At 38.2% G+C, this 22065-nt stretch overlaps 1 protein-coding gene across 4 annotated transcripts in view; it reads right to left on the minus strand.

Annotated features, from left to right (window-relative positions):
* Window positions 1-22065, minus strand: part of HDAC9 (histone deacetylase 9) — an 825092-nt gene that overhangs the window by 342300 nt on the left and 460727 nt on the right. For 2 of the 4 annotated variants that reach the window (XM_036010543.1, XM_028525363.2), the window contains exon 8: window positions 2429-2560. The exons of the other annotated variants lie outside the window; for them this stretch is intronic. In XM_036010543.1, the coding sequence (XP_035866436.1) occupies window positions 2429-2560 (132 nt within the window). The remainder of the gene's footprint in view (window positions 1-2428; window positions 2561-22065) is intronic. 4 annotated transcript variants of the gene reach the window in all.

A 22065-nucleotide genomic window follows, 5' to 3' on the forward strand; every position in this document is an offset into this window, starting at 1 on the left:
ATTTCCTTATGTAGAAATCACTGTGATGAGCCCTAGAATTCAAGGCGGCAAATACTGGAACACCATCCTGCAACTTCCCACTGGAAAGAGTCTGCGAGGAGAGGTAGCAACTGATTTTCTGGGAACACTGAGAAAAATCTCAGGAAAGAAGACCCTACAATTGGGACTTTACTAAGAGCTCAGGAAATAGGGACAATGGAGAAGAGGAGATTGGAGGAGAGGGCACCCTGGGCACAGGGAGGTGTCAAGGCTCAGAACTAAACACTAACAAGGCTTTGGTGGGGAGAAGGGCAGAAAACTTGAACTTGAAAAAGAGGAAGATGGCAAGTGGTTCCCGTGCCAGCTACCAGGAGCAAAGACATGGTTCCGGTGCCAAAGAGCTGACCTTGGCCTATGAACTGGAGAAGAGACACACAGAAGTGGAGCAGAAATGCTAAAGTGGCAACTCAAGAGCTGCAATGCTACCATGGCTCCTGCTGGACTGCAAAAATAATTAGCATTAGGACCCAAACAGAGCTCATCCAAATGACACGAGAACTGGCAGAGAAAGGACAAGAAGGACGGGTGAAGGAAGCTGTGAGTCCTGTGGTTTGCAGTCTCCAAACACATTTAGAATAAATACAACAATCCAGTTAAAACACCTGCCGGAGCCCCACACAGCCCCACTCACTGACCACAAGTGTGTGTCTAATAAATGACAGGCCTCTCTGAATACACATTATGTCCTCAGAAAAGGGGGTCATTACCTTACAAAATTAAGAAGAGAGAAACATGACATTTCAAAAGTAAAGACATGTGAGTAAAACTCCAGCAAATTGTAACCCTCATAAATGGGAATCAATCATAACTCAGATCAGTATTAAATTAAATTCCAATTTGTTAAGAAAGAAAATGTGACTGTGGAGAAAAGTTATGATCAAGAAAAGAAATTAATTGGAAAACAGAAAAAGAACATTGGGATAAATAAATATGACGTTAGATGATAAGATGCTAAAGCGAAAAAAAAAGCAATCTATATGGATTTCTATTTACTTCAAGTTTTTCTATTACAAAAGAGCTTACTCTCTCCAATTAGAAAAATTACCTATATCTATTTATAGGAGACGATTGACATGCTCATTATTCTTTGTATTCACTAAAACAGGTTCACTCCCCAACTCTGCACCCCCCCAAGGACCTCTATTATGAAAAACTCTATTAATTCTTAATTTAGAATTTGCTCAGCCTAAATTAGTGATTGTATTTGACATTGTAAAATAAACGTAAACTCTAGTAAAATAATTTCCATTTATGTAATATTTGTATCCCTCAAGGAAAACTTTCCCCACTAACACTTTTCTTCAGATAAACATATTAATCTGTCAGGATTGATTGGGAGACTAAACTTTTCCACCCTATATAACCTGTCAAACTAGTCTTTTCCATTAGTATTCTGTACTTCCACAATATATTAACCCCCAAACTAGACACCATCATTGCCAAAGGAGATATAGAAAACAAATATTTTTTTTAATCTGCTAAAGATGAGAGCTGGTCTTGGAGAAATAATATATCAACTGACTACATTGTTATAAACACATTTTTCGTTGAGAATAGAGAAAATGGTAGTAGATCACCACTTTATTGATGCAAGCAAAGGAAATGACCAGTCACAAATGTGTAGCTTGAAGTAGGTACTCGATAAACAGTGGTCGGTATTATTGTTTTGGCTAGCCTTTTTGGGTCTTGTATCCACAGGTCTTCTCTAATTTCAGACCAGGTACAACTGGGACTCGGGGGCTTTGTAAGACATCAGGTTGAATTTCCTAACCTGTTCACCCCACTACTAACTGGGCAGCTAAAAAAATAAGAACTCTTCCATTTGAGACTAGTGAATATGACAGATTCTTTCCCTTCATAAAAGGCAATGTATCCCCTCTCCTGCCATAAGTCCCAGTTCACTAGTAAACACATAAAGTCATTTATGAGTTCTGTAAATTTGTTGAAAAGTCAAGGTTTGCTGCTCCATGTAGTTTCATTTTCCCAGATGTATTTTGTACCTGCACGTCTGAGAGCGGGGGGGAGTGCTCCTCTCAGACCCCCCTCTGCTCATTCCTCATCACATTTCATTAAAAGTTATATCCTCCTGGTTGGCATTCCCCAAATGGCCTGCCTGTTTCTGGAAAGATGAAGGTGAGCCCTGGCTTCCCCAGTTATGCCTAGACTGACACATATTTCTGTTTTCCCTTCATTTCCTGTTTAACCCGGTTGGTGAATGCATGGCAGGGTTTACTGACCTACTCGTGCGTTTTCAATAGAATCTTCTTTCAAGAAAGGTTCCTCCTCAAAATAACTTTTAATGTGCAACAGGCATATGTATTCTAAACTAATTTTTTTCATTCCTACTACCAGCATTTTTTTAGTGTGTATCTGCCCAGTCCTCAATTACCTGTCACCTCAAACACTCGCTTCTTGAATGAAGTGACAACATTTCCATCCTTCCGCCTGAGTAAGGGGCTGCTTCTCCTCTCTGCCACTTTCTGTTTTAACCTGGACCGCACCTTCAAGTTGGGCTCAGAGGCTGGGGATTGAGACAAAGAAAATAGATAAAAATTAAAAATAGAGAGCCAGTTGCTCCTGTGTATAAAAAGTGGCTCACCCTTTACTTGGTCCCTTATCTCAAATGAAAACCCGAAGCATGTAAATAAGGCATCGACCGTGAATTAAACAGACAAATAGAGTAATTATTGTCATGAAATGTGTGAAATGCTTTTACACTTCTCTAAATGTTAAGTGAAAAGAGGAGTTAAAACGTAAGTTTTCTACAGCATTGGATTGTTAGTGGGAAATTTAATCACTATATACGTTTGGGTCAGGGTAAGATTTATTATGCCCTCATCGTCAGTCCGTTTAATTTTCTCAAGGGTGAAACTCAATAGCCACAAAAGCAGTACCCTGATGTGATCTTAAAGACTCTGGCCTGACTTCTGGTAATAAGAAGACACCTCGGTAGCATGTAATTTATGTCGAATTCTGACTTCCGGAATGTTTCTTTGTCAGAAGTTTCTAACCAGAAATCCTGGGAAAATATACTCACCATAATAACACCAAACCAAGTAGAATCACTTTGAATAAAACTTTCTGTACACTGAGCATGCAAGGAACCACAAAGGAGGGGCGGCCAAGTCTTAGAGTAGGACAGTTATGAGTTAGGTTATGTGTTCCAAAATACAAATGCACATTAGATAGATAGATAGATAGATAGATATTTGATTAAATTATTCTAAATAGTGATGCTTTGTAGTCATTACTTATTAGGATTCTAAGTAATTATATTTAGAAGAATGGAAATGTTGGATTAAATTTCTGTGTAGTAGAAATCAGTGACAATGATGATGGTGATAATGATGATGATGATGATGGTGGTGGAAAGGATGTTTCTGATAAGAACATTTATATCATGATTTCTATCTTCCACTACTGTTCTAAACACTTTGTCAATATTAACCTGTGTAACCATAAAACTCCATATGGCATGGACTCTATTTATACTTCGATTATAATATATCAATGAGGCACCAAAACATAGGGCGAGGGTAAGTAACTTGCCCAAGGTCACGTAGGTAAAATGGGATGAAGCTGGGATCTGGAATCGGGTAGTCTACTCCTTTATTTATGTCTGAACACCATAAAAATCGTAACAATTTTCCCTTGGAGAATTGCTAATCTTCTGTGTCAGACACAATGTTATAATTTAGGTAGAACTTTTGGTCGGTGAAAACACTTTCTTTGAAGGAATTTTATATTTTGTCAGACTACAAAAAGTATCAAAAGTAGAACTTGATATTTTATTTATCTCTTTATTTATTGTGCTTTTAAACTTCAAATATCTCTACTTAAGTTTCTGTCTCTGTTCTCACTCCACCTCTCTGCAGCTTCTCTTTGTGCTGAGAACACTTGCATTCCAGCTTTCATGGAGCTGGCCAGGTGAAACAAGAATGTGAAGGAAATATTCAGTTACAAAAAATAAAACAAGTTAATTTTTTACTTTCTAAGACTTATTGTATGCCTGAAAATATTTTATGAAGTGAAAAGGTGGGGTCCTGAACATACAGTAAAAGTAGAAAATGGGGGAAGGGCAGATATTAGGATGCAGAGCAGAAAACCCAGGGACTACACCCCTGGAACGTATCACTTCCTGGGCACCCACTTTCAAGCAAAAAGGGTAAACAGTTTGGGGGAAGGATTAAAGTTCCTGGCAGACCTTCCAGGAGTTCAGCCCACTTTATATTAGCGTAGAAGTCTGAATCAGAATTACTAGCATCCAATTCACCTATGATTAAAGACAGAAAATGGGAATGTATTAATTTAGACTTTTTTCCTATGTATATATTTATTTTTTTAGAGATTTCATTTATTTATTTTAGAGAGGGAAAGGAGGAAGAAAGAGAGAGAGAGAGAAACATCCATGTGTGGTTGCTGGGGGCCCGGGCCTACAACCCAGGCATGTGCCCTGACTGGGAATCGAACCTGGGAAAACCAAGACACTTTGGTTCGCAGCCCGCGCTCAATCCACTGAGCTACGCCAGCCAGGGCTGTATATATTTATTTAAAAATTCCCCTAATCACATCAATTTGTCTCTGAAAAGCTATAACTAATAAATATGTTTATCTAAAACCTAGAAAGAGAAAAATGAGAAATCCCCAGCTATATCCGTATCTGCTGTAGCCTTGCTTAATCCCTAGGACAAAGATCAGGCTCCCAGAGTTGGATCCAGGCATGACTTCGCGATGAACCCTAATGGATTAAACATGAGAGTTCATCATATAGACTGCCATAGATTGCCTGTCCAGAGGGAGCAAATCCACTGATTAATCCCTGCGAAGGGTGGAGCAGAAGAGGCACTGCGCTTTCAGTGGGAAGGTGTGGAACTGAGGCCACATGCCACCACTTGCCAGCTGTGGGGTCTTCCATGAGACGCTAGTGCTTTCTGAGCGTGACCCTGCATTTGGAAAACAAGAACATCTAACACCTTCTTTGTTTATGTCCCAGGGCTCTGACCACCTGATTAGATACCTGAGAGTAACTGTGAGGATCTGGGTGAATGAAAACAAAAAGGAAAGGTTTGTAGAATTTTTATTATTGCTACTACTGCCCAGGAATGAAAGCCAGGACTGGGCCCCAACCCCCTAGTTCTCATTCCGGGCTTCCTCCCTCACCTAACCCACTACAGGGGCTGGAGCAGATTCCAAAAACCAAGACAGAACTGTGCCAATGGCTTGGAAAAACAGCCTATGCCACTGAAACATTCTACACAAAACCTAGGCTTCCACAAGCTTTTCGGGTTGGCAGACAGCTTTCATTCCTACGTTTGCTGTTTGAGAGTGGGCTGGATTGACAGACAGCTCTTAAAGTTCTTTCCATGGGTCCAAACAGAAGAGAAGTGAACACCAGATTAGGAATGAGAACTGGGTTCTCCTCTTGCATCTGCCAGCCACTAAAATCAATAACCTTGAGTAATTCACAGTCTCAACTGAGAAAGCCAGTTTATTCACGCAAATTAGCTTGAGGGATATCTTTGTAGTGCACATCAATAGATGTGCGTATAAATGCCTGCCCCATGCACTAGCACTTGACCTTGGACAACTTACTCTGTATCTGTAAACCACAGTTTCCCATGTTAAAATTGGGGATAATTCTTTTCCCTATTTCTCCCAACAGATTCTATTTTCTGTCCGTATCTGAGCCCATGGAGGCTGAATCCTAGGGTTGCATCACTCCACTCCTGGTGGAATCTCATTCTGGCTCAAGCTACTGCTAGGACTAGAGAGTGATCCAAGGATTAAGGAGGAGGGTGGGGCTGGGGTATCCTCTGAGCTCTCTGCCTCAGTATCACATCACTGGCTACAGCTTTCTGTTTTCCTCCTTCACCCTCCGGAGGCCCTCTGGTCCATGGCTCCAGCACTGCGGGACTCGATTTCCTCTCCTTACTGCTTCAGCCCTGGGGGAGGGAATGGCTTCCTGCTGTTGCTATTTTCTGGGCTCCTCAACACCCCTGAGCATCACACAATTCTGTGACCCATACTGTGTAGGTTCTGTTTCCTGCCAGGACTCTGATGAACACAGTCCTACAGATTTTGCAAAGTTATGATAAAATCAAATGAAACAATGTCCAGTAGAAGATAAACTAGTGGTTCTCAAGCAGGGAAGATTTTGACATCAAGGGACATTTGGCCATGTCTGGAGTTTTCGTCATGTCTTGTTTGGTTTGGTCTGGAGGTATTTTTGAGTGTCATATGCAGAGTTGCTACTGGAATCTAGTGGACAGAGGGCCAGCAATCTTTCTAAACATCCTACAATGCCCAGTACAGCCCTCACAACAAGGAATTCTATGGACCCAAATGCCCTTATTTCCAAGTGTGAGAAACCGTGGGGTAAGCCATCAGTGAATGGCAGTTATTAAGAATTGTCCCACACTGGGGTGATCAAAGGAGGTGATATCTATCAGAGAGTCTCAGAGGATAAGGAACAGAATAGGGGCAGAAAAGGAAGATTGTCAGAAATCAGGGAGTGGTACAGGTAGCTTGAAAATACAAAATATTTCAATACATTTCACCCTCAGAAATTTATTTAAAAACATTTATAATACCACTGTTATTTCTAAAGAAAACAAAGTTAGCCAACTTCTATTGGTTATAGAGATACATAGAAAGATGTACTTTCTCAATTTGGAAGGATAATATGTGAGTCATTGTGATTTTTTTTTCTATATCAATTGTGGACATAACTTCTTAACATGAAGAGTTATTGATATAGTCTATAAAGTGCAACATAAATTAATTTTCTTAACATACGCTATATATAACTTTTCTAAGTAAAGATCCACAGCTATTGGTTTTAGCAAAAACTTTTGCCTACATTTCAACACTGGTTTGAGTCACAGAGATATTAGAGTATCAGTGGCGAGGGTGAAGGTTGGAATGATAACCATCAGTTGGTCCTTGCAACGCTTTAGAAACTCACTGCTAACGTTTCAGAAGCCCACACACCAAAGCTCAGCATGATACATACCCAAGCAGCCAAATTAATGAGTGGTTGTGCTGACTCAGTTTGCAGTTAAAGTTAATTCCATCTTTTTTTAATGTTCTGGCCTCTCTAAAGTCCAAAGATTTCCATTCCAGTGATTTACTAATGGAATGCAAATCCTCCAGGGCCCAGAAAGAGACCACTAACCGGGGAGACATTCTGCTTGTGTTAGAACGTGTTTCATGCCCAGCTGCACTAATTGCATTTCTATTTTTACCACATGCCCATCACTTTCTGCATCTCAATTAATCACAGAAACAGAAACTAGCTTTCCAGTGTGTGTACCCATCTAAATGCACTTGTCGGCTGAGATGGAAACCTTGCATGAAAAATTAATTGTCATTATTTAAATAAAACAATCAATATTAATATAGAGGACAGAACTAGAAACTTTTTTCTCCTTTTACATAATAGAAAAAGTGGACAAAAGAGAACAGAAAACACATGAAGAAGCCTCAAAAGCTCAATTTATTTCAAATTTTTCTTCCAATACTGATCAGGTGCCATGGCGCAGAATTAATTAACTTAGGTGTGACAGGGTATGAGAATAACAATAGCAAGTAAATTGTAAAGTATAAAGCCTACTCCAAGGCACAGTAAGTAACAAGGCCCAGGCATTTCACGGAGATTGGTGCATGAGAGTGTCATTTTCACACATGTGCACACACATACAGACATGGAAACTATCTTCTGTGGAAGCAAGGAGGCCTCTCACACAAACAAACCAGACTCAGAGGTCAATGCTAACTTTGCCATGTACTAACTGCAACCCTGGGGGAGTTGCTGCACCTCCATGAGGCATTTCATCATCTATTACCGCACGGCAGCAACGCCTTCCAAGCACTTTGGTGGAAGGCTACAGGGGTGGCACAAAGGGGCTAGCTCCACTGGCTGTCAGAAATTCAGTCATTCAATAGATAGATGTTTGATAGGTGAGTGTTTAATGCAGCCCACATGTAAGATCAAGGGACTTATATTAAAATGAAACAACTAAAATGAAAAGACAACAAGGTTAGAAGGCTACAAGTGCTTCCCTCTGCCTACCGCAATGGTACCTATAACAACAACAAAAGTGACTGTAGTCCTTTTCCAATCTTCTCTCTGATTATTTAAAAGACATTTTTGGTTAATAATTGACTTTACATATTTCCCTCACTTTTTTAACTTTCCTGTTTATAATTTCTACCCTGTTTAGTCCTATGTTGTAAATACATGGCCATCTACTAAGAATGATTACTTACTGTGTTTGTCTTTGTTTTAATCCTAAATTATGAATATTCTTTACACCAGAACTTAGACAAAAATTAAATACCACCTACTGCATTATAGAGAAGTTCTTCAGTCTCACTGGATATGGCCATAAGGAGAAAAGGAACAAGCTTCCATGGAGCCATGGTTAATAACATTATTAATTAAGACCAGTGATATGAATCAAGACTAAGAACTAATCTATCTTTACATTAATGGGTATTTCCAATATTCTTCCATTCCACCTGCAGTGCACCTTTACCCTATAATCATCTGGGTAGCTCATGCTGCCGCCCCCAGCCTCAGCTGCCTGGTCTGGCATTGTCTGTTCTTCTGGGCTATACCGGATATGCGGTGCTTTATCCGGTACACATCCTCTTTCTCTCCCGGACTTCCCCGGCTACTCCCACCCACGGGGCTGCCTTAGGAGCTGCCATATTCTCACACTGTCACTCAGGACCAAGCACGCAAAATCTATCCCCCATTCTCTCTCCTCTGAACGTCCTTTATAAAGATTATGTTTCCTGGTACAGTCACTGTCCAAGTTGCTTCTCTGTTTTAGGCTAGCACTGTGGCAATCCACGTCAGGTGTATACTGTTCGATCATATAACCCTAACAGTTATGAAAAGACGCTTTGGGGAGACAGTAAATTCTCTAATCAAATTGATCTAAAGATACCGGTTACTCTAATTTTCAAAGTTCATAACTGAACAAAGGTTATGTGTTTTCAAAATTAGCATTCAGAAGGATGAAATAAGTTTAACACAACTTATGGTCTTTCTTGGCTTGGATAATGTGACTCTCACTGTTATAAGTCAGATTTTATACATTTTGATATTGAAGAACAAAATTAATTTCTTTGGGAATTATAGCTTCTAGTAATATACAGATTCAATTTCCTGGACAAATTACAGTATTATTCTTTTTGATTCAGAAATACTACTGTAGAGATCTACCCATTTATTATTGAGAATATACCAATTACATCCATTTGTTAAAAGAGAATTACTCTTTTTCATAACATGTATTAGTAATGTTACTGACATTACTCAATTTATATTGTGTTCTTCTGAAGTGTTTACTTTATAGTGACATTTATTGCTTGCTTCTGATTATGTAACTCATACATGTTCAACATCTTTAGAAACATGACAACTTATGTGTACACTGTTAAAATGTTTCTTTTGTGTTTTGTACATAAAAGTATTTGAAAATGAGGATCATTATATTTATGACTATATCCTATCCGTTCACTTAAGAATGTATTATTAGTCTTTTCCCAGGTAACTATACATTCTTTAAAATGATTCCATTTACTGTCTTTCACTTAAAATTTTATTATGAATCTTCCCTGAGCAATTATATATTCTTTTAAAAATACACTATGTGCATATACCACATATCATTATGCCACATGCACATGTGAGTGCACAATATTGTGTTTCAGCATGCGATAATGTTAAACATTTAGCTCATCTGCAATATTTTGCTTTGAAGGACAGCACAGTGGCACCTACGACTGTGAATCTATTTGTGTGTGTTTATGAGTATTTCCTTCCATCAGTCTAAATGGGATTTTAATTCTTAGGTTCCTCAATGGGAAAATGACAGTTACCACCACGTTCTTATGATTAGAGAAAACTACCAATGGGCATGCAGGGCAGAGTACTGAGGAGTCTTGGGAAGCAGCTCAGAGCAGCCTGAGGACCCAGTGTGATGTCCTGGGTCACAAGGGTGTGGTCTAGAGTGGGCGGTGGTGTCCTCTGGGTGTCCTCTTGGTGCACATGGACATCTCCTTTCAGGAGCCAGGGCAGGGGCTCCAAAGCCCAAAGGCACGTGCCTGGCACGCCATTTCTGCAATCTCAGAGCGGCGCTCCGTGCTGGATCCCGTGTCCTCCCCAGTGTGTCTCCAGACCGCCTGCTGCTCCGGGCGGCTTGGTCAGGAGTCAGTAAAAGTTTAGTGAATGAATGAATGAACGCATGTACTACTACTCAATGCTTTTTTCTTAAATACCAGGACAAATGGAAGAGGAATTAATTATTTTCTTAGGATTTTTATGACATTTAAAGTACTCATTATTATTTTTAACAGATAAGATACTTTAATCAAAAACTATGATTCTGGACAGAAAGAAATTATACTGTGTGATGGATATTTCATCAAGATTGAAACTTTCTATGTGTTGGTTCCATTGTTTAATTCAACTCATTCAAGAGCTATTAAATGACAATATTGAGAACCAAGGTGGTAATTTCCGTGAAAACTGGGAATAGGTGAGAACATGTCATATTCCCATTATTTATGGCCCTTTTACAGGGACCACTAGATAGAATGAACCCATTAGTTACGTAGTCAATGAATGAATCAATGACCGAGAGAAGGGCAGTGTTAATGCTGAGCAGAGAATTTTTTTGACCCAGCTATTCAAGGTCTAGCAACAACGAGTAACGCGCTGACTGTGGTCAATGCCATGTGACTGGCATAAGCAGAGTGCTGCAGCTGTAAGATAGAGATTCGCTGGCCTTGAGGGGAGATCCCAGGGGCGTGGTGGGACTCAGCCCCACAGAGGTGGGTGTGGGGGAGTACAGTTCTATGTAGAGGGAACCACTGGTCCAGAGGAAGGGGCTGGCAAATTCAAGGAATGAAGATGAAACATGCTGGCAGGGTAGGGAAGGGATTCTGAGTGGAAGGTAAGGCTTCAAAGATATATTATGTAACAAGCAAAATTTAGCCGCATTATGCAATATTAACAAAGGCTCTTCAATCTGTAGCTTCAAACTCCAAACTTCCTCTCTCTTCTGGCTTTCTCCTCAGCATGTAGACATGCTCAGATCTTTCCCATTTAAATAAAAAGCCCTCCTGTGATACAGATTTTATTGGCCACTTCCTGCATTTATACTTTAACTCATACTTTAACTTCAAACTATGAAGTCAAGTTTTGTTTTGAATTTTTACACAGCCCTACACTGGCCACCACCACTTCCTAACCTCAGACCACTGCCATAGGGTTCTGACCCGCACTGTCTCGCTGCACATCTTTTACCACACGTACAGCACAGAGCAGCGAATGAAATAGTTAATTTTCTGTCTACTCTTAGTAGTTGCTGACTACACACACTCTGGATGGGTGTCGATAAACAGCTGCTGAATGAATAAATGCATGCTTGCATGTATCCATGCATGAAAGAAAACTTACATCCAAAGGCTGGGTTTCAAATGTTGAGAAGAGAACTGGCTGAACTTCAAATTCTCTAATTTCTAAGAATTTCTTGATGTTGAATGTATGGCAAGAGGTACAGCAGACGTGGAATGGAGAAGGAATTTCATTTTTCTGGCAAGCATCAAAATTGCCATGTTTGGGAGTCAAGGAAATCCATATCCCATGCAGTCTAGAATACATTTATATGTTAATTCCTTTATTTGTTTTAATTTTTCAAATATAAAGTATATGCTTACCTTAGTAAACATAAGTTTGGAAGATCTACACTTCAAAAATATAGCAACCTTTGGAATGATCACTTCAATAAAACAAACTAGATTAAGAGCAAGTTTCATTTTTCTTCAATTTACTCTCTAAAATGTGTTTTTTTGGCCTGAATCCTATGGGATTATAATGCAGTGTTACTTCTGAGGTAATATTTTACAACTTAAATAATGTACTGCTTTGGGGGAAGTCTGAATTTATAGATACATTTCTATCTTTGCCAATCATTCTCTTTAGTTCTAAAATTCTATACTTCTAAATAAAAATTCAGAATTACTCAACTCTATAAATCTTTTAGTAATGAACTGATTCCTATCTATGCGTGAAAAAAAGTACACCATATATTTTACAGTTTTAATTCACCCTCTATTGGATATATCCTTTACGTACCCTTTGAAATGGAAATGCCATGAACAGTATTATTTGTGGGTGTAGACCTCTTTAACATACTTTCTACACAGACACTGCAGAGCTACACGGATAAACACAGGTGTGAACGGATTCCATGACCAGGTGTGGACCACCTTGGCGGCTGAGAGCTGCCCTTGGGCAGCCCCGAGCTTGACAGAGACACGTGATGGGCCAGCTCACAGGTTCTCATTCAGAAAATGAGTATCTGTCTCCTGAGAACTCCCTGGGTATCGGCATAAATTTAACCTTTATTGGACTTATTTGGGTTCTCAGCGTGAACTTCACTGGTTACATTCATGAGCGTCTGGATTCGTCTTCCAGTTTTGATAAACTGGCTGGGGTACAGTATCATCCACTGTTCCTGTGCCTCGATTTTCATGCCTGCAAACGTGGACAGTGATGTCCTTTACCCTGTTTTAAAGAGTTCAGAAGTACTGGATGAAATGACATGCACTAAATATGGCAAATCACTGTCTAATTTAACTGCCTTAAGACTTTTTTCTAAATGTATGGACTTGCAACTTTTTTGTCTCTAATGTTTATCTGAAAGTTTTCTGTTCATTCCCGTGAAACTACAAACATCATTCTAGCTTTGCCTGTTTCTTTTGCTTTCTCCTGACTTGCCCAGTGCACAGCCAGGCAAAAGCAGTCACTCACTCTCTTTCCCGGAACATACTACTGCACATTATCCAGATTGGTCCAATATAATCACAAGGATCCTTTAAAAATATGGAAGAGAGAGGCCTAAGAGGGGTAGAGTGACACAGATGAGAAAGATTCAACTAACCAGGCACTGGTTGGGAGGGTGGAAGGGAGTGCACAAGAGAATGCGGGCAGGCCCCGGAAGGCGGAACTGACAAGGAAATGGAATCACCCTGGAGCCTCCAAAAAGGACCCCAGCCCTGCTGACACCTCGATTTCAGCCCGGAGAGACCCATTTTGGCCTTCTGACCTCTAGTACCATAAGGGAATAAACATGTGTTATTTTAAGCAACTAAGTTTGTGGTGATTTATGACACAGCCATAGAAACAGTCTAATGAATTCCAAGGTTGGTGTTGCTTTGCAAACCCAAATATTCTGAAATTCCAGTTCTGACAAGATCAGGTTTTACTGTGCTGTATGTTTATTGAATTATCTTTGGATAAGAAAGTAGGTTACCAAAGAAAACTATTAATGATATATGTCCATCACTTATTAGCAAAAGTACTACTGTATTTACTATTTACCGCCTTATCATATATAATTTTCTATAAAAGCCAAAGGAACTATAATATATTTGCTTACTTGTAAAAAGATCCAAAGGAGAAAAAAAGAAAAATTTATGTTTTCTTTTAAATTTTTTGGCTTAAGTTCCATAAGGGTGTAAGTTAAGGATCATTTACTTTGACCCTAAAATGCTAAGATCTATTAAATAGCCACAATAAGCAAGCAATTTCCAAAACTCAGTCAAGTGGGACCGTTTTACTTTTTTAAAAAACAGATTCCATTTGAGATATTAAGTTATTAAGCCAAATAAATGTATGATAAGGCCCATTCCTAAGAACAATTTCACATTTTAGTGCAATGTAAGTAACAGGAGGGGAAGAAAGTTTAAAGCTCTAATTAGCCATTTTCAAACTGTAGTTAATTAAAATATTTTTGCTTTTACATATGATCTTTATGGTATGAGATGCAATTCCATCTTCTACAACTTAATCAACTAAATATAAAATGTAACCTTCCATCTGGTAAATCAATTTAACAGACATAATTGTGCCCCACCATAACTCAATAAGACACTGAGGAAAACCATTGAAATGCTATTTCCTTTTCTTTAGAAGAGAATTATGTACAATTTCAGCATGCTTTGCATTTCTAAAAGTTAAAGTCAACAGGGAGGTATCACTCTCCTTTACATGAGTTTCCCATGAGAAAATCAACAGCAAAGTATAAAGCATTTGCTGTTATTCATGAAACACTCCATAATGCTAACTTGGCTTTAACCAGAACATATTATTTGGCAGCTAAAACCCTTAATTAGAGTTGTGGTTTGATCAGATTTTCACTGAATTTATGTTCTACAGGGGCTCAAAGAACAACTTTGTTTTTCTAACCAGTCTATTCTATTTCAGGTGGCTTAAATGTTGCACTTGAGCTAGGAGTGGAGAAAAGGGACTGCTGCTCTGATTCTCCTTTTATTGGCTTCAGTTAGGCCTCAGCGTTTCTGAACAAGTATTAATAGCAGTTAGAGAAAAAGAAGAATGAGGCACTCCTCTTAACAAATAATTACTGAGTGTTTGCTCTGTGCAAGGTTGTATTCTAGGCACTATGTAAGAAAAGACATCTAAAATGATGATTCCTACTTTAAAAAGGAAAAAGAGCTGACGGGGAAAAGGTCTTAACTTGATGACGGACTGGACTAGAGGAAAGAGATGATGATGGAGCCAAAGTGGAATCCAGCGATCTGACCTGCCTGCACAGGGGAGAGGTATTAACGGAACTGTGAAAAAGCAAGTCTTGAGGTGGAAGCTGGGAGGGTCAACTTTTAAACCAGGTAGGTTAAAATAACTGCAGGACATCTTGTAAATGTGAGCCTGCATTCTGTGTAAGGGTTGAACATTACAGATATGGATTTAGATCACAAATAAAAAGGAACGTAAAACAAGGAAGATGGTCCTGCTAAGTCTGATCACCATGTGAATGAGGAAGTCACTGGGTCGACCCCAACCATCAGAGCTACCTACTGATGAGAATGAACAAGAACTAGAATCAAAGCCTGTAAGATAATGACGATCACTAAAACATGGGAAAACCAATATGATGGAACAACATGCTAAGAAGAGACAAATGAACTTTGAAATGTTGTGTTTCCTGGGCTGCAGATGTAACAGATACATTAGTGGAAGTTAGAGAGGAGAAGCTGACAAATGGAAGCGCAGCACATAAAGTTCAAGTTTAAAGGAGGAAGAGTTGGTCAATGGGGTCAAAAGACATAGGGGGTAAAGAGAAAGGAAACCTTAGAAAACTCCATTGATTTGGGATTTGTAAACCATTGGTATCCCTTGAAAACGCTGTCACAGAAGAGAAAAACTGCTGAACCAGATATGCGTATTTCTTTAACACCATAACCTAGCAGAATAACTAATGCAGAATGGACCCACAATACTCATTATCCTGAACGCCATCGCCAAAGTGATGATGGAATAGACTCAAAGTTTGACAAGAGGATAAAAACTAGAAATTTTTAAATACATTTTATTTCTTTTTAATTCTTTTTTTAAGGAGAGGGATTGATTTTAAGTTGAAAGCATTATAGAGGGAGCTTGGTAAATGGGAGATTAAGAGATCCTTCCTTTAAGAGGCTGAGCAAAGTCTATTAAAAACAAACACTCTGAAAGCAAAGACTGTTTCTTAATCAGCTCTATGTGCTCAAAAAGAGAGAAGGGATAAATAATTGTTCAGATTTCCCTTCTTTCCCATCCCATTCAGCAAAATAGAGAGGGGCCACTTTGACATCCATCTCTTCAGAAGAGTTTACAGTAGAAGACTACTCATGAAACTCTGAGAACGACAAAATGTAAGAACTGGTCTTCCCAATATTTTCCTCCTTTGCTATCTTCATTCTGTGAAGTAGCCGAAAGGCAGACTGCATGTAGTATCTTACTAATCACCTGTCTGAATTCCTTCTAATTATAAATTAGGCATATACAATTTTTATATCACGCATTTTAATGTAACTTCTACCCCCAAGTTTAAAAATTATTTCCTTTAAATCAACCTGAAGTTTCAACCTCAACCTACTGAGATTCTTTTTAAATTCAAAAGTTCCCTGTGAACTAAACTTCCTGATTTTCCTTGTTCACTTTCTCCTCTTGGAATCTGCACCTGAATGGAGAGAAGCCCCCTAGCAGTCAGTGTTCCCTCATGTGGGGCATCTCAATCCTTCTCTTACTAAATACTTTCCTGTGTCTCCTGTCAGTCACCTCTGGGATTTACCCAGTACCACCTTTGGATTTTATGACTTACTTGTTTTTAAACAAGTGAACGCTATTATGATCTTTCCAACACCTCTCCTTGAAATATGCAAAATTTCATTTCCCTTTTTACCTTTTGTAGCACAGAACCTTCCTTCATTGAACTCTCCACCTACTGATCTTCATTCCTACCCTGGAATCCTCCTTGAGACTTCTCTTGTCTCCAATTCTCTAAACCAGGGGTGTCAAACTCATTTTCAGCAGGGGCCACACCAGCCTCACCATTGCATTCAAAGGGCTGAATGTAATTTCAACTCCTTAACAGTTAAGGAGTTATTACATTTATACAGTCCTAAAATTTTTTCAGCCCTTTGAAGGCAACCGCAAGGCTGAGGTGGCCCCCGGTGAAATGAGTTTGACGCCCTGCTCTAAACACTCATGTTCACATCCACTCTCCTTCTCCCTCTGCTGCCCTCGCCCCACACACCCACCTTTCTCTTCTAAAGGACTCAAAGACTTCTGAACCTCTCTGTTTCTGATGTGACTCCAAGAAGACTTCCAATTCCAAACTTTCAGTCTGTTTATCTTTTACTTTGTATGTCTCACTCTTATTTTTCATCAGTATAATCAAAACACAATTCATCAACTTTTTTCCGAAGCTGGAAGGAATTACCTTCGGCGACACCTTCACATCCATTGGTTTTTATCATTCTGTCTCTAGTGAAATCTCCGTGCTGTGGTTACACACATGCATGTGGTGTCAGAAAGACTAGAACTAGAATTCCACCTCTGTTGTTTACTGTGAACTCAGATACATTTAGAAGCCCTCTGAATGTTAATTTTTACAAAAGCTAGGTAGCTAACCTGTTTTCCATTCTCTTCTTTTGTTCAGATTGGCACACAATAACCCAGATATATCTTTCTAAAGCTTTCATTGTTTCCTGTTAATCTCACACATAAAAATATATTACACTGACTTCTTTGATCGTTTTTTTTTTATACCAGATTTCAGAAGAAAGTGAATTTCTGCAAATTGGATCTTGCATGGGCTTTCATAATCTGGCATTACCCTAGCTAGCAAAAATTTCTCTCACTGCTGTCCAAAAGAGGTCCTCCACTTTCAGATGCTCACTCTTTATGTCTTGGCCTTTTTCCTTTCCCTAACTCTTGACCTAGCCATTGCTCAAGATATATTGTGAACCAGTTCACTTCACTAAGACTTCCCTTAATATTCTAGCCTTTATTTTTTGTTTATAAAACTAAAGGACTTTAAAAACCTTTGTGCACTCAAGAAATACCATGCATGCCCATTACTTTAATTTCTTTTCCTCTCCTCCTAATGGCCATTTTCTAGTTTAATTCTTTATGTTATGCCACGTTTAAAGGAATTTGAAGATGCTCTCAAGAAATGGCATAAATTAAACCGGAAAACTGTTTAAAATAAGGATTTATTAAACCCATGATAGGTTAGGTTCCAGGAATACTGACATCTTTTTATTCACTGCAGTTGGGGGTGGAGAGCGAAAAATATTTTATAGAGCAGACCGAGTTTGAACCAGAAAACATACCACTAGAAATCTATCCTGTGGGAACAATAAGCAATTTGCCCAAAATAAAAACAACTTTTATGTTTACTGTGCAAATTTTTAAATAGGAGACACTAGAAATACTTTAAGTGTCCAAAAATAGAGAAATTAGAGTACAGCTGTATAATAAATTAGTATATGCCCATTACTGTGACATTGGAGATTTATACTTGAATGTTATACTTAATAGTGCCAACACAGAAGTTAATTTTGTTTCTACTTCTTTGATATGTTTTTAAATAATTACATAGATTCCTTTTTAATAAAAAAGTATGATCTATGGTTTTTAATAAAATACAAGTTAGGAAAATCTCTGAGTAGGCTAAGAATAATTACTTCAACCAAGCAAATGGATAGCTTAGTTTCTAACAGAGAAGAAAAAATTTTTTTTAGATTTTTAAAAAATTTTATTTATTTATTCTTAGAGAGGAGAAGGGAAGAAGAAAGAGAGGAAGAGAAACATCAATGTGTGGTTGCCTCTCACGTGGCCCCCACTGGGGACCTGGCCTGCAACCCAGGCATGTGCCCTGACTGGGAATAGAACCCATGACCCTTTGGTTCGCAGCCCATGCTCAATCCACTGAGCTATGCCAGACAGGGCAGAAAATTTTTAAAAAAGAATTGTATAGTTGCAGTAAATAATCACATTAATTCTTCAAAAAAGATAAACATTATCCTAGTAATGAATCCACAGGAAATTATTTTATATGTATGTATATGTAATGATAATGGAGAACATAATAGCTGTGTCTCTAAGAAAGATTTTTTAAAGCTGGGAGAATATTCTGCATATATTTTTTCTTATAACTATATAATAAAAATGATATATTTTAAAAGTAAAATAGATTCTATATGGAATATTTAAGGCACACATAAAGTATATCTTAATTCTTAGTTCTTACATTTCCATAAGTTTATCTGTATCCCTATAGAAATCTAACATGTTGGGAAAATAATATTTTCTTATATAGTAACTACAAAGTATCATATTTGGACACTAATTTTACATTTAAAGTCTCTCAGAATTCTGTCATCGATCAATATATTAGTTCGTATTTGTGGCAAACATATTTGCAAGATCAACTTAAAATGATAATTTTTTATTTCTGGAAGAGATTATTTTTTAAAAGAAGTTTAAATACATGCAGAAAGAATACATCAGTTTGTGTTTTTAAGTAATTTTCTTTCAATGGAAAATGTCTGTAGTAGTAGCAGTAGTAGTTGGACTTATAAAGAATAACCCAAACTCATCTGTAATTTCTAAAGTAGTTTAACATTACTTATCATTGGACTGAAGTTAAATTATAATGGGTGCAATCTAAATTGTTACAATTCACTACTTTTACTAGGATCAATCAACATGGTGCTTCACTTCAGCAAAACTGTCTTCTTCAATGATACTGGATACCACTTACTTACGTACAAAACACAGGAGTTGAAAGGCCAGGTTGTGAAATAAAACTTCCTTTTTTCAAACCTGGCATTGTATTACTGCTCATATAAGTAAAATGAGACTGAGGGCAATTACTAACTTCTCTTTGTTCCCTTGTCTATAAAACTGGAAAGAAATGATGCAATGTATTTCAAGGGTTGTTGTATGGAATCAATAACACAGCAAGATGCTTAAAAAGCATTTATCATATACTTACTCATATTATCTCTTACCACCTGTAAATCTAATTAGCTGTTAACCTCAATGACCTTCAAATGCATGTTTAATAAACATATTTAAAGTGCCTACATATTTAAATATTATTCTTGCCGGTGGTAATCTAAAAATTTATAGACTACCCATTAATTCATGATCAACTATACTACAATGGCAATGTAATTGGCTGCTCTCTTGTTTACCAGTGTTTTACTGTAGAGTGGCAAAGTTTAGGAAATAGACAAATACTGTTATCATTAATGAAGTAATCATTATGCTTCTCTTGATATTATATTCTTTATTCCCAAAACATGATTTATATCACAAAGTTCCCAGTGCATTTCTCTGGCAAACATTCAACTCATGAGATCATTGCATAATAATCCCCAATGATGTTTCACAAAATGAGAGATGTGATATGAAGCTGCTCTGTTGTAGCCAGCATTTAAAAATAAAATAAATAGAATAGGAAAGAAACCGTTATCTATGATAAAGGCATTGCAAATTTTTATTTTTCAGCTGTGCGTGTGTTCCACATTGTGTGGCAGTTGGTCATAGCCAAAAAAATTTGAAAGACACTAGTATACTACATAAAAATACTGTGATCTCCATAGAGACCACAAATCTTGCCACCAGTAAATTTCATTATTATAGAGAAGCGGCGTTTACATGGGAATAACTATAGGCAGCAAGGACAAATGAAGCAAGCTGAATTGTAAAAGATTTCCACATCATTGCTTCTGGGTAGGGAAGGTAAAGGATTTGGAAAAGCTTCCCATAAATTGTAGTATCTCAGGTGGCTTTTGAAGAATGAGCAGGCAAATCAGAACTGGGTACAGGTAGCAGAGGCCCAGGGCATGTGTGAAGACCCACAGAAAATTTTGAACAGCTGAGTTAAAAGGATCAACTGGAGCTTCCCTTTGGAAGGATGAATGCTAGTCAGTTTTATACTCAGTCCAATTCATTTGAGAACCACCATAAACTCCACCCAAACATCCAGGCTGGCAAGTGAGGCAGGCCCTTGGCCTCCTCACCCCAGCATAACCAATCTCTCTGTGAGGGAGTGATTCAGGATGATACTTGACCCCAACTGTTTGAGCGAGTTAGTCTTGGGAACTGATGAACTATACTGAGGGGCAAGTTCTTGGTTTAGCTGTTCTTGTTAAGAAGTTACAGGTAAGCCTAGGGCTGTACTGCATTATCCTAGCCACCATTTGCAGGGAGCATTACTGTGTGTAGAGCCCAGCAGAACCAGGACAGGGACTCATATTTCTAATAGCAACATGTGAACACATTGAACTCACATCATTTCGACACCAGGCCACTCAAAAAGTCAGGTAAATGAACCCCTCCAAATCACCCCCAACCTTTTTTTAAACTAATTTATAAAGGTTAGGCAAAGTAGGTTAATAGTTGTGAGTACACAAAATACAGAGTTTATTCTTATATTATTTATTAATCATTGTGTTATTTATTTGTATTACAACCGTAAAGCTACTTTACCCATTTCTGTCTCGGTTGCTTGCTACTTAAAAATTAAGAATCCTGAAAGATAGAATTCTGCTCAGACATTCTATTTTCTTTGGCTTACATGGTTTAGAATGCTTCTAAGGCCAAGTAGAGGGAAGAGGTCGCTGTGACTGCAGTGGTGGGCGCCTTGGGCGCCGAAGGACTTTTGTGGCACGCAGGCCCCACGTGTGCCGGCCCAGGTCTATCTATACCTGTGCTGTCCTGTAGGGTGGCCTCCAGCTAGCAAGTTGCGAACATTTACATTTAAATGAATTAAAATTTGTCGACAAAAATTGATCTCCTGGAGTACACTAGCCACATTTTGTGTTCAATTTCAAGTGACTACACCCGCCAAGAGAGCACTGAATTGAACAGCGTAGACACAAAACTTGTCCCTCATTACAGAAAATCCATCTGGGCAATATCAGTCTCTACTTACTTTCAAGGGGCCTCCCCTATGTACAACTGTTGCAGGCTAATGCATTCTCTCTGAAAATTTATTGTGTTACCTATTTTAAAATAATATAATATAATCAAAACAGATAATTCCAATGAAATATACTAATGCCTATAACTAAAAAATTAATGTCTCAATGTCTTCTCTTATCTGCATTCTTCAGGTGGTTTGAATCTTTGCTTTCACTCAGGAATGTTTATAGTCTGGAAATGTGAAATAGTAGTTCCTCAAGGAGCAAGGTGGGTCAGATGCTAAATTAAATTAACTTTCAATCAAACTTTTAGGAACCTACCACATGTCCCTCACCATCACGGCTGTGCGCTCTGTAATGGCAAAAACCCTTTTACACTCCTATTGATTTATTTAATACCCACTAATAGGCCCAGTGCAATGTGTGATTTGTCAGATAAGGAATGAAGATGTTACAAACACTCTCTTCAAAGATATTTTTATCATCCAATTGGGAAGAATAAGATAAAAACAACAGTATAAAATATTATATCTAATAATTGACATATGATTATCAGATTTTATAGCAAAAATTACAGTGATATGGGAATACAGATAAGGAAAATGTCAGAATGAAGCTTTCATAGAAAAAGACTTTTGAATGTATCTCATGCATGGATAGGTGGTAAAGAATAGAGAAATCAGTATAAATACTGAAATAAAAAAAAGCTCTAAAGCAAATAGTTTTATA

This window comes from Phyllostomus discolor, chromosome 10 (genome assembly GCF_004126475.2).
Source record: "Phyllostomus discolor isolate MPI-MPIP mPhyDis1 chromosome 10, mPhyDis1.pri.v3, whole genome shotgun sequence".
Classification (NCBI taxonomy): domain Eukaryota; kingdom Metazoa; phylum Chordata; class Mammalia; order Chiroptera; family Phyllostomidae; genus Phyllostomus; species Phyllostomus discolor.